Here is a 12,999-nt window from a genome sequence, read left to right as displayed (position 1 = left end):
GCACCCTAACCCTCAAAGGTCACAGGAACAAATGCGGTTCCTTTGACATTTAAGTGTTATTTAGCAACTCAAAATAAACACTGATGGCTAGCTACATTACGTACAACACAAAAATAAGTGCTTATGACTTTATCAGTGGAATAGCTAGGATTCCTTAGGCAACATTTATGATTGAATATTCATGACATGATTGTAGTACTAAAGAAGCACGCTAAATGGACATTGACTCTATTACTATAACTAGTTGGCTAGTGTGTCATTCTTTCGATTAACAAATCAAAAGAAAAAAACATGAGTTCACAGGAAACATTTTTACAAACAAATCTAACGTTACAACTGTCAACTTCAGAAGATGGGGTCGGGGCGGGGCGCCTCACATGTCGTTTTGATCCGCGCGCGCCTTCACCAATCCGGGCCAAGAGAGGGACGGTTTGAGTTCAAAATTTGCCGGTACACTTTAGATGACAACTTGCGCCCATTCCAAGCTAGTTAGCTAAGCTTATCGACACCTTTCTGAAAACACGAAAACGAATCAAGAAGATTGTGTAATATATTTTTGTTTGATTAAACATGTCGAAGAAAGAAATTTATTACTCTGACAAGTACACAGATGAAGCATTCGAGTACAGGTAGGTTGACTTTGTAGCTAGCCGAGCAGCTAATATGCATGCACGCTTGTAACGTTACACAACCCCCAGGTTGATTAGCTAGCTAGCCAACGTTGGCTTTTGACAACTTGCTAGCTAGCTTTAGCCGAGAAACAGCCATTATACTTTATTTGGCTAAAATTATAATGATACCTAGCTACTGCTATTAAATTGATATTTGTTTGCTTTTAGCTGAAGGCTGTATTCATGTGTTTATTTTGCAGTGAGCAACGTTAACTATCAGGTGACTTGGTTAACGTTAGCTAATAATATCAGCTGGTGGTGCCACATGTCCAAAGTTATTTGGGCTACTGCACTAGTACTAAAGTTACATGTAAATCACAGAGGCCTTTCTATTTAGGTAGTAACTAACTTAATTGGTTGAACTCAATGTCCCTTTCCTACACAGGCATGTTATGCTACCGAAACCGTTATCCAAGCTGGTGCCCACTTCTCATTTGATGACAGAAGATGAATGGAGGGGTCTGGGGGTGCAGCAGAGCCAGGGCTGGATCCACTACATGATCCACAAGCCAGGTGAGCTATTGACTGATGTTTCATAGAGCAACATCTCAGCATTACTAATGTTATTTGTTTACTTATGTCACAAGTCTTCTCATGACTGTTTATGAACAGATTAATCAGGAATTCTTGCTTTTCCGACATCCTCTTTAATACAATTGAAATGTACTAGCCATATTGTATTGCCTATTACATGACTCTGACACAAACCATTGACCTCTTTTCCCCAATCTTATGTTGTCATGATCACATCCCTACAGATGTAAAGCCATTGTTCTGCCATCTGCATGTTTGAAAATAACATAGCTATCTCTGGTAGCTTGAAGTGAGTACTGAATAACTTTTACTTGTTTTACTTCTAGAGCCGCATATATTGCTTTTCCGAAGACCTCTTCCAAAAGATTGAGTGGAAATCATCTTTCACATCCCGGAAAACCGCCTCAGTTGAATTGTATGGTCTTTGTTGACTAAACAAGATGTACATCTCTCCATGTGTTTTGGTGTATAGAATAGACCATTTATTTTCAGTTTTTTTAAACTCCTCAAAATGTTGGAGGTATGATAGAGGTAGCCCAAGGAGAGTGGAAGGCAGAACGCTCGGCCCTGACTAAGAGATGGTGAGCAGTTCTGCTTTGATAAGTGGCAACAATATGAAGATGGAATTTCTCTCATGAGACTTTACCAAGCTTGAATAACATTTGCTACACTTTTATTGATGTTTACTTGTCAATATATGTTGTATTAATGAGCATAGTGGTCAAATGTAGTTATTCTTTTCTTGAACGTGGTATATTTTATTCAAAAAAGAAATGTTTTTATTTTATTTGTTTTTCTGTGTGTGTGTATATATATATATATATATTCTTATCAGACAGTATACATTTTGACTGACTAGAGTCACATTTCTGTTCATTCTAAATAGCACTGTTGCTGGATAGTACGTAAATACAATATATTTCTTTACTTTCTGTGTGGAAGTTTGTATATGTTCTTTTTCTGTATCTAAACGTCCTTCATTTAATATTTTATAATAAGCCAGCGCGGCAGTAGAAATGGTTCTCATTTGTCACCTCATCGAGTTGTTTGTTTTGCAGATAAATCCAACCTTGATTAGGCCTAGTCCCATATGACGGAGGAACATGGTTGTGTAGTCAGCTACATTGACCACCAGTGGGGTGACAAACTGTCTGATGCCCAGAGAGAATGCTGGGGCCCGGGGCTTGTGGACAATCACCCTCTCAGGGTTACGAGTTCCAGGGCCAGGCTTTAGAGTGGCATTGTTGGGGAAGCCATGGCGACCTAGCATGGAGAAAGCTGGTTGCTTGGGCAGGTAGACACTTGGATCTGTACTGTTGTATCTACCAGGGCCTTTGGTCTTGGACATGTCCTCTGAGGACCCCCTGGCTAGCTTGGTGGGTACCTGGGGGCTCATGAGAGCAGGAAGACAGTGCTTGTTAGTCGCTGCTACAGTAGCGAGTGTGGAAGCACATGGTATAGGATGGGGGTCTGCGCTGGATGTTGCATGGAGGAGCATTCTCAGGGCTATATGCCCCTAGTCCAGGAGTCTGGAAAAGCCCTGCTGGTGGAAATGGCTGCAGTTAGCTTTGGCTTTCTAAAAACAAGCAACATTTTAAAGTGGATGCAATAGGTTAATTTAGAGTATGCATATTTGTGAAGTACGTTCAAGAAGTTTAGATCTAACAGCAGAAGGCAAGGCTTGAGCTGTCACCTCCAGCTGTATCTTGTTGCCCTACTTCTGTAAGTGGCTTATAAACAGCCACACTCAACAAGGTCCTTATGTAATTAACATCTCTATCAGGAAAATCAACATTTTCACATATCCAATAAATAGCGCCCTGAGCCTGCAGTCCTCTAGTAGGATGCTTTTGATCTGTCAAATAAAAACATGGTTATCCTTGATTTATTGCAATGTTATAGGCACATTAACGCATGAAATCAGCTCTGAATTAAAAGTGTATTTACCTGAAGTTGGTGGAAACTTACTTGATTATCCTCTCACTTTGCCCAGCGTGGAATATGCAGTGTTGCCTTCCCTGCCGAAACGGGTGGTTTTTGCATCAATGTAATACTGAGGCTGCCGTCAACACCTTACACTACACAAACAAGAGAAACAATCAAATAACTAGCTGACATACAATACTGTAGTAAGTTTGCCAGTACCCTAAGGACAGTGTCACATTTGGCTGATAAGTGGTATACTGTACTGTTATAGGGTGGTTCACAGCTTAGAAAGTGTTTGGGGTGTCTCCCCTTAGTGGATTTACATTGGCATTACAACATTCAATATTCCCTTTCATGAGCAACTACTTGTTGGGGTAGTTTTCCATAGACCATTTAGGACTCTTGAATAGAGTCGCTTGGGACCTCTATTGTGACCTCTGTAGTACTCACAATTGTTGCTTATCCTGCCGTGGAAGGAGTAAGCAGGGCTGGTTGGCTTGGTGAAGTCATGGCTGATGAAAGCAATGGTCAGTGGCAGAGCATAATGCCCTGAGCCTGTGGGTTGATGTGTTATGCTCGACCAATTTTGTTTTCCACCAGAAAATGGCCAAAACCACTTGCTTTTACACTATGATTTGACTATTAGATGTTAAATTTTTCACCATATTAAAACAACAGTTAAATTCACATTACAGGGTTGACCTTAAAATGAGGGACAGACATATGTGAATCACTAATCACATGAAATAAATAATCTTTTGAAATGACTTTCTCAAAGCAGTAATATAACTAGGGCTTTAAAATGATGGTGAACATTTTGAGAAATCTTGGGATTAAGTTGGTTAAAATCTTCCTAGAAGTCACAGAGGTATGTCAAAATGCTGAAGTCTTAATTCATACACAAAATCAGATTAATTTAATTCTTTATGTGGTCTATATTAAAGGGCACTTCATTCACTATAACAGGCTTTTAAAAGTAAAATATTGATGGCACACATTTTTGTGGAACGAACCAATATACAACCTGGGGAATGACATTACGTCAGCATACAAATGTTCATGTGCCTGTGCACACTGCACAAGCAGAGCTACTGGGAACTGAGAACATTAACATTGAATAAAGCGAGTTCTGGCTAGTCCAAGCTCTGAGAAATGATCAACTCCTCCAGTCAATGTTCCCTCTCTGACATGATGAAATACATTAAATTACTAACTAGCTAAACATGTAACATTTACATGTTAAATTAACTCATCTCAGAATACACGAGTGATCTGTATTGAATAAGTACAGTACCGTTTCTTCCATTCGGGAAGCTCATCTTTCTCTGCCGGCAATGATGGGGCGCTTTTTCACCTCCCCACAATGGTCAAAGAGATTTACGGTCCTACAAGAAGTACTACAAAAAAAATCCTCCAAATCATTACATAAACTGCTCTATTCAATCAATAATAAGATGGCATTTTACAATACAGTATGCACAAAAACACAGGTATTGGGGGCATACTACTGTAGATGTGGACACAAACAGGCTCTAGAGATCCTTCATAGCCAGCAGGTCTTCCTCTCTGTGAGGTGATCTTCTGTGTCAGATGGATGTCAGCTCTCCACTCAGCAGCAACATCTCCCAAGTCCCGAGTTAAATACAGTATGGAGCTCACCTATTCAGAAATGCATACCTTAAAACAGTCTGTGCAGTTAATCACTCCAAAATAAGATCCATTACCATCAAATAGGGCTGGGCGATATGGCCAAACTATCATATCACAATATTTTTCTATTTTTTTACAGTATGGCGGTATTTTATGTTTCTAAATCATAAAAGTTCTTAATATGTTTTATGAGTAGTGCATGGCCCGAGTATGGCAACAAATTAATTCTAAGTGTTTTTTATGGGCTTTCTGCATTCTGATTATACTCAAACAAACTAGGACAAAACTGACAGGGAAGTAGTCCAATTTGTAGAGCGTTTTATTTATTTAGCACTGTATTAAATTACCTTTATAGGCAGTATAGTAAAATCTATACCGGTATACCTTAAAAGACAATATATCGCCCAGCCCTACATCAAAGGCCCATAAAGGCCATAAAAAATAGAGCATCTTGTTTAGAAGGGCCTTTAAAATGAACAAATGTTTGATCTCACTCCAATGCTGTCTCCAACTAGTCCATCATCTCAGCCAGTTAAATGGCAGCCCAGCTCTGCTGGTGCTTAGAAACAATGTCATCACTTGAATTCACTGTCATGTAACACTATCTCCACAGAGCAATTCATGAAACCAAGATCCCCCTCTCCCTCCTTACTCTTTCACTCTCGCTGTTCATCGCAGCGTGGAGGCAGAATATTACACGTCAACCATGCATGCAGTTGCCAGGGAGATGTTCCATGATATTCAGTCTCAGAAACCAGGGCTTCAGCATCGCTTGGTCAGCGAAGTGAGTTTCCCTACTGTACCTTCCCCATTCATACAGCAGACCTTCCACTTGTAATGTAGATATACCATTCACACTTTACATCACAACAGTATCCCTTCAAGACCTGCAAAGCAGTGGAGTGAACAAATATTATCCTTCTTGACATAGCACAGTATATGAAACACTGAAAGTGAGAAAGACAATGCATATTATAACATATGTAATGTGTAATCTGACAGTTTTCCACCACCATTCCTGTAGTTTGATCATACAGTGGGCTCATGACCCATTCAATAACCTCTACATTGAAAAGGCATATCCATGTGCCGTTTTGACCAGGCATTCATTTTAAACAGCAGCAGAAGCACACACTATAGTTGCCAGAAGCTATATTATAACTGAGAACATTGACAAGTGCCTTAACCAACATTAAACATTAACAGGCTCCAACTCTCTCCTGGCTGCTGTTTAGGTAACCTGAGTGTGTTGTTAACAGGGGCAAACACACGGGTTGGTCTAGCTGCACACAGCCATTCCAGGGGTCACAGAGTCACAGCCTTCAAAGCAGAGGGTATTCTGAAAGGCCGCAGCGCTTCATAATGACACAGCTAACTGCTGACAGGATGAGAGGAAATTCTCCTCAGGCTAAACTACCGTATCAAAGGAAATGGACCAACACAACTCCTTAACCACCAGGTCTGCTCCTCGTTTCCTATGTAACATATAGGCCTATACATATAGGGAATAGAATTACTGCTACCTGAGGAGAGACTTACAGTAGCATGTAAAGTTAACTGCAAACAGAGACATGGATTGTATACAAAGTTTATTCTCTTGTTTTTCAAAAGCAGCTGTATTAAAAATGGATGTGGGGTTACATTGGTTTAAATGTGGTAAATGTACAGTAGTTCCAAACCTTTATTCTTGTTTTAGGATATCAAGAATCAAAAATTTAATAAAACAAAATAGCTTATGTACTGTACAATCAAATCCCTGTCTGTTCAGGTGACAGCTATACCCAAATAGGACTTATTATGTGGAGATATTGGTAGCTTGGTAAAAATGTTTAGAAGAATTGAGCTTATCTTAATCCTCCAGTTTAAGGCTGCAGAAATTCAGTCTCTAGTAGGTTAACACACCAAATAAGTACATAAAGATATCCACTGTACACCTCAGTGTTCGACCTAAGGCTTCCTCAGAATAAGAAAAACAGGTCCATGACATCTTGACACATTTTTTTATGAATTAAATGAAGACATCAGTGTAGGTGACAGGACAAAAATGCAATAGGGGGAGGCATTGGAACAAATAAACCAAAAGAAGCACTAGCTACAAATAAATACCACAGTTAAAAAAAACATTTGTTTTAACTCGGGTGTAATTACACCTCCATCTAGAGGTTACAGAAAAACAATGTAAAGGCACTACAGTGAATATCAAATACGCTATGGTGTCTACTGTTGAATAGGAGACTGGAGATATAAAAGAGAGAAATACAGAGGGCTGGAGGGGGACTAGCATAGTAACACACACACACACACACGCACACACACGCGTAGTCCTTAAGTCATTCATATGCGCGCACCCCCCCCCCCCCCCCCCCCCCCCGCCATCTCTTCCTTTCAGGATGAGCAGTCCCCACTTTTCCTTCTCTCTCCACCCACTCTAACATATTAACAAACAATGTACAATTTGGAGATCTGGTTGGTGATGCAGTCGGGGGAAGTTTCTGTGGAGGAGAGAACAGTAAACTGAATAAGATCTCTGATGATGTTCATTGCAATTTGATAGAAAGGTATAGATATGCTTTCTTTGATGTAGAGCAGTGGAGGCTCCTCAGAGGAGGAAAGGGAGGACCATCCTCCTAAGTGAATTTCATAAATATAGTAAAACATTTAAAAAGTTATCCTTTTTAGATACAATTATACTAAATATATTAATGTCACCAAATAATTTATTAAAATATAATGTTTTGCAATGAAGGTCTACAGTAGCCTCAACAGCACTCTGTAGGTTAGCACCTTCGTGTAGCCGGAGGACAGCTAGTTTCCGTTCTCCTCTGGGTAAATTGACTTCAAAACAAAACCTAGGAGGCTCATGGTTCTCACCCCCTCCCATAGACTTACACAGTAATTATGACAACTTCCGGAGGACGTCCTCCAACCTATCAGAGCTCTTGCAGCATTAACTGACATGTTGTCCACCCAATCAAAGTATCAAAGATTGAATCTAGTACCGAAAGCATAAGCCACAGCTAGCTAGCACTGCAGTGCCTAAAATGTGGTGAGTAATTGACTCACAAAGAGAAAAAGACAATACTTTAACAGTTTTGAACAAATTAATTTCTTCCAAAATGAAGGAGAAGCAAGAGAGAGAGGGTTAATTAAAAATAAATCACTTTCAGTTTAACTTACTTAGCTAGCAAATGCAGCCTACTTAAACAGCCTGCTCAAACAGAGGGATGCCATTTTAGCTAGCTGGCTATGACTTTCCAACACAACACTGGAACTCTTCCAAGTGAAGGTAAGCTTTTGGTTTTACTAATTTATTGCCCCCAGGGCCCGCCGGTGTAAGTGCTCAACTGCTTACTGACTGTACACTGTAACGTTACTGCATGATTGTAGCGGGTTTACTAACGCGTTAGTTCTATTAGCTATGTTGACTATGACTTTACTTTAGCTAATATGGTGACAATGATTTAGGCTGTGTGTAGCAGTTATGATATGGTTTGGCTTGGATATGTTTTTTCATCTGGCCACATATATCTGATGTGTTGTGCATTGAAGTCCACAAGTGAAGTGAAAAGTTGAGAGGAGGAGAGCGCATAGATGCTAGAAGGAATATAATGTGGCTGCTATGAAAGTGAACTGTGTTTACGCATGATCAGGGGTGTATTCTGTTGAAAAACTTTTCTTAAACGGAAGAAAACGGAACAGGGATTAACATACCTGAATTTGTCCAATAAAAAACTTGTTTGCAACTTAATGATTACACCCCAGATCAGCTAGATGCAGGCAAGAGTGTGCAAGGCAGCATTGAATGTGTCACTGTCTGTCTGTGTCAATGTCTGTCACCTCAAATGTTTCTATCGACCTGTGTGCACCTACGTTGTAAACTTTCCTTAATAAGCTTGGTTGTAGCAACCTCATGATGGGTATAGGGAAAATGTGAGTATCACGTAGTAGCTTCAACCTATCGCTGTTTCGTTGAACTGGGTGAATGGAATATGAATGACAGTCATCCAATTTGCTGTAATAGAAATAAGGCCAATTGTCATCACTCATCTTAAACGGAATTGACTGCCACTGATACCATCTATTGCATCTTGCCTATGCCGCTCGGCCATCGCTCATCCATATATTTATATGTACATATTCTTATTCCATCCCTTTACATTGGGTGTGTATAAAGGTATTTTATTTATTTTTTATTTAACCTTTATTTATCTAGGCAAGTCAGTTAAGTTAAGAACAGTGGGTTAACTGCCTTGTTCAGGGGCAGAATGACAGATTTTTACCTTGTCAGCTCGGGGATTCCATCCAGCAACCTTTCGGTTACTGGCCCAACGCTCTAACCACTAGGCTACCTGCCGCCCCAAAGGTAGTTGTTGTGGAATTGTTAGATTACTTGTTAGATATTATTGCACTGTCAGAACTAGAAGCACAAGCATTTCGCTACACTCGCATTAACATCTGCTAACCATGTGTATGTGACCAATAACATTTGATTTGACGTAGAGGTATCTGAATACACTTTGTTATTACTGAGGAAATAGACTGAAACAGGTTTGAAGGTACAAAGTCACAGTTGAGTTAATTTCAAGTCCTATCCACATTACCACTGTTAACAGTTCCAACTCAGTGTTGTTGTGCAAACAGACGGAGAGGTCAGAGGGCCATACCATCGCTCATGGGTGTCCTTTGTGTCCAGTGTGGGTAGCTGGCTATCTGATGGACTGTCCTGCTCTCCCCCCTGCTCCCCTTCCGCCAGCTCAAAGTGGTCCTCCCCCTCCGTAGCGAAGGGTTCTGAGTCTGGGTCATACTCATAGGAGTAGTAGGACACCTCAGCCATGGAACCCTGCTCTTCCTCACCTACAGCATAAGAGAGGGACAGAGAGAGGGGAGGAGGGATGTTGAAAAAAATATAAATAATAAAGACGTGAGACAATTGTTCAACACACTTTTTTTGAGAGAACACTAGTTTTGGATAAAAAGTTAAGGGGTATAACAGTATGTTTCCACAGAGAATCTACCAAAAATGAGTTAATTGTACAAAGTGGCCAGTAGGGGTCACTATGTCCTTTAAAAGTTCAGCCTCACGTAAAGCACTGCATGCACACTGTTCCTTTTGGAAATCATATATTTCACATGACTACACACATTACATTCCATTTATTTTAACCAGTCTCTTAAACATAGTGTTTTGTTGAATTAATCATGCACTCAGCTCTGATGCTGTTTCACCACTAAGGGAGGAACTGATTCCAAAGTCTCAATGTTTTCACTAAATCTGTTGAGAATGCTGTCAGATTCTTGGCACACAAAATCACATCCATCACAATCTACCTAACCTAACACACAGTGTAGCTCAGGTCAACAACATATAATAGCTCAGCATTACAGTTTGCACAATGTTCATTGAGTGTAATAATCTGGTTTGAAACATGTTTTCTGTACGTGTGTACCGCTAGAGTTTTAATGGCATTCCTGTGGTGAGGTGTCTTCCAATGTGAAGCATCAGTCTTTGTACTGAGGAGACCTTTGACCTTTGTGGAACTCCATTACAGCTACTGTGAGCTGCAGGCTGGGAACAAGTCAGCACAGGCATAGGCCACATCAAACACACACGCACGCACACACGCACGCACGGACTTGAGCCTACTCTATATCACACCCACGATCCCTGCTACACACCAACATAAAGAATGATATATCTGACCAGGAGTTCTGTAACAAGTTATTTCAGCATGACATGTAAGTGAACCCTGTGGTGGAGCAACAAATATCCCCTTTAAGAAAAACGATCCACCTAAGTGAAGCCTATACTCCTGTTTATCTGAATGTGAGAGTAGCCTGTAGAGGTGATCCACTGAGGAGTGCTCTACTTCCCCCTCTCCTCACCTTTCCTGCAGACTGGGGCAAGTCCCAACAGCCCCCAGCACACTGCAGGCAGACAGAGTGATCAGACCTGGAGGACAGGAGGGAAGGAAGGGCAGGGGCTCTCATCTACACCTCTAGCTCTTCCACAACAATGATCAAACTCCTTAGACTTATTTTTACTTGTAAAAATGATCAAACTCTTTATAAGCCAGAAGAAGCAGATGCATGTTGGTGGACATATACTTTACAGTGGGTGTAGGTTAGAGCAAACTATTGTAGGCAGTCTGTATGTGAATGTTCTCAGAGGGTTGCATGTGTATAGTCTGAGCTGGAATAAGCTCCAATCCCTCATACAATACAAATCAATGGATACATGCAGATATACATTTACAGTGGGCACAGTAGAGGTCTGGTCCTCCTCTGTCAGGTGTGTATACAGTGTTTCGAGAGTGGGAACAGAGCAGAGCAGGGTTCCCTAATGTATGAGCCGCCTGACACGCCTGCACATGTCAACACAAGCTTCACTCAGAGGTGATATGCCTGAACTCTCCAGCCCCTGCTTTTGGCTGGCACTCACAACACACACTCTTCACACTCCTCAATTCTCACACACACTCCCTTCTGCAGCTGGGAACAGCTGGCATCCAATGAGAGACAGGGGTGGGGGAGGTGTAGAGAGAGGAAAAGAGAGAGTGGTGTGTGTGTGTGTGTGTGTGTGTGTGTGTGTGTGTGTGTGTGTGTGTGTGTGTGTGTGTGTGTGTGTGTGTGTGTGTGTGTGTGTGTGTGTGCTTTGCCTGGCACTGTATTTACCTTTGTGTACAGCCACAGGAGCTTGCCCTGGTTCCTCGCCTGTTGTAGTCTCTCTGTCCTCCGTGATGGATTCCGCTGTGTGAACAAAGACACAACACAATGACAACAAGCCAATGTTACACGGACCACATATTAAACTGTACGGTTACAGTACAAGTGTGATATCTTTTCCCGTATTTCCAACATGGGTGCATATCTCTAAATTACCCATACACAAACAAGCGACAATAGGAAGGTCTAAACACGTATCCGTTCCTTCTGATAATCTACTGTATGAAACATTTGGCACAGGCAGCCTAGTGTTCCCACACAGGTTTTGTCTGTGTCTTTTCCCAATCCGCTCCACAACAAGAAGGCTCCTTTGTTGTTGGTCTGTGCGTCGGAAAGGAATGTGACAGGGTTTTCAAAGGCCTGGACAAAAGCACTCTGTCATTTGGGGTGCCCTGTAATATAGCAGCGCTGGGAAGCTCTCCTCACAAACTTCATCCAGCCTGCACCTGAACAGCTGTTACCATAGCCACACACACACACACACACACACACACACACACACACACACACACACACACACACACACACACACACACACACACACACACACACACACACACACACACACACACACACACACACACACACACACACACACACCACCCTTTCTTCTCCTACTTTTGTGTGTGTGTGTGTGTGTGTGTGTGTGTGTGTGTGTGTGTGTGTGTGTGTGTGTGTGTGTGTGTGTGAGAGAGAAAGATAGATTATGTGCATGTTGGGCTGCCCTGCACCCTCTTCCAGCACATCCTCTCTTCAATTCCTCAAAGGGTGTTTCTAATAATCAAAACATTTTGGAGACATATTTTCGGTGGATGTAATGTTTGACTATGAAATAGATCATGTTTTAGCTCTTCAATGTGTGGCAGCTGACCGATAAATTAGAGCCACATGTGAGCGTGGCTGGCAGAAACACTGGGAGGGGTTCAGAGCCTGGCAGTGTTATTAGCAGTCAGTGGGTGTGGGGGCACAGCTGTAGCAGCTTTTAATTAAATCCATTCAGAGGATGAATTCACATCAAAGTCATGAATTGATTAATTGGCCATTACTGTAATTAAGGATTTTTCAACTAATTAACTTCATTTCAAATGGAATGGAGCCCATCCCTGGTAGAGTAGTCTTACTCTCAGGACACTGGGACATGGGCACTTGTTCTATGCGGGTCCCGTTGCGGCAGGCAAAGACCTCCATCTGGCACTGATTCTGGTAGAGATGTCCGTCTGAGCCACACACCAGCTCCCCGTCATAGCCACAGTCCCTGTAACAGGTGCAACGCTCAAACCTCTCCTCCTCCAGACAGCCAAACACGTTGTTACATTGGTTCCCCTGGACAAAGCCTGGGTCAGAGGAAACACACAGGACAGGATCTTTTGCATTTTTCTAACAATGTTTATCAACATTGTGTGACTTTAGTTGTTACAATTAACCATCATAATAGAGCTCATCAGCTTGTCGCCCTAAAAAACGGAAATGAGTTACCTCTGGTTCGTTCAGCCAT

The 12,999-nt window shown here is 41.6% G+C and overlaps 2 protein-coding genes and 1 pseudogene across 3 annotated transcripts in view; 1 reads left to right on the top strand and 2 right to left on the bottom strand.

Annotated features, from left to right (window-relative positions):
• The first annotated feature begins 413 nt into the window (after positions 1 to 413).
• LOC129810666 (cyclin-dependent kinases regulatory subunit 1-like) lies at positions 414 to 3,157 on the top strand. The gene is made up of 3 exons (XM_055861408.1): positions 414 to 629; positions 1,057 to 1,184; positions 1,532 to 3,157. The coding sequence occupies exons 1-3, from the start codon at positions 571 to 573 to the stop codon at positions 1,573 to 1,575; spliced, it is 231 nt and encodes a 76-aa protein (XP_055717383.1). The 5' UTR covers positions 414 to 570; the 3' UTR covers positions 1,576 to 3,157.
• LOC129869313 (outer dense fiber protein 3-like protein 2) lies at positions 2,226 to 5,454 on the bottom strand (annotated as a pseudogene).
• Positions 5,455 to 7,144: 1,690 nt separating this feature from the next.
• The window catches only part of LOC129810664 (C3 and PZP-like alpha-2-macroglobulin domain-containing protein 8), a 47,554-nt gene continuing 41,699 nt past the window's right edge, over positions 7,145 to 12,999 (bottom strand). For both annotated transcript variants that reach the window (XM_055861404.1, XM_055861403.1), the window contains exons 40-43: positions 12,626 to 12,838; positions 11,454 to 11,528; positions 9,446 to 9,635; positions 7,145 to 7,273 (exon numbers count right to left, since the gene is read on the bottom strand). In XM_055861404.1, the coding sequence (XP_055717379.1) occupies position 7,273; positions 9,446 to 9,635; positions 11,454 to 11,528; positions 12,626 to 12,838 (479 nt within the window). In that variant the 3' untranslated portion in view covers positions 7,145 to 7,272. The remainder of the gene's footprint in view (positions 7,274 to 9,445; positions 9,636 to 11,453; positions 11,529 to 12,625; positions 12,839 to 12,999) is intronic.

This window comes from Salvelinus fontinalis, chromosome 14 (genome assembly GCF_029448725.1).
Source record: "Salvelinus fontinalis isolate EN_2023a chromosome 14, ASM2944872v1, whole genome shotgun sequence".
In the NCBI taxonomy this organism is placed as follows: domain Eukaryota; kingdom Metazoa; phylum Chordata; class Actinopteri; order Salmoniformes; family Salmonidae; genus Salvelinus; species Salvelinus fontinalis.
Note: the sequence above shows the minus strand (reverse complement) of the source record. Positions and strands in the feature narration are given on the sequence as shown.

What these genes read in the sequence shown, in the direction of transcription:
- LOC129810666 (XM_055861408.1), top strand. Translation starts at nt 571, where the DNA reads ATGTCGAAGAAAGAAATTTATTACTCTGACAAGTACACAGATGAAGCA. An exon ending in GATGAAGCATTCGAGTACAG is followed by an intron (nt 630 to 1,056) that starts GTAGGTTGACTT and finishes TTTCCTACACAG; the next exon opens with GCATGTTATGCTACCGAAAC. An exon ending in CTACATGATCCACAAGCCAG is followed by an intron (nt 1,185 to 1,531) that starts GTGAGCTATTGA and finishes TTTTACTTCTAG; the next exon opens with AGCCGCATATATTGCTTTTC.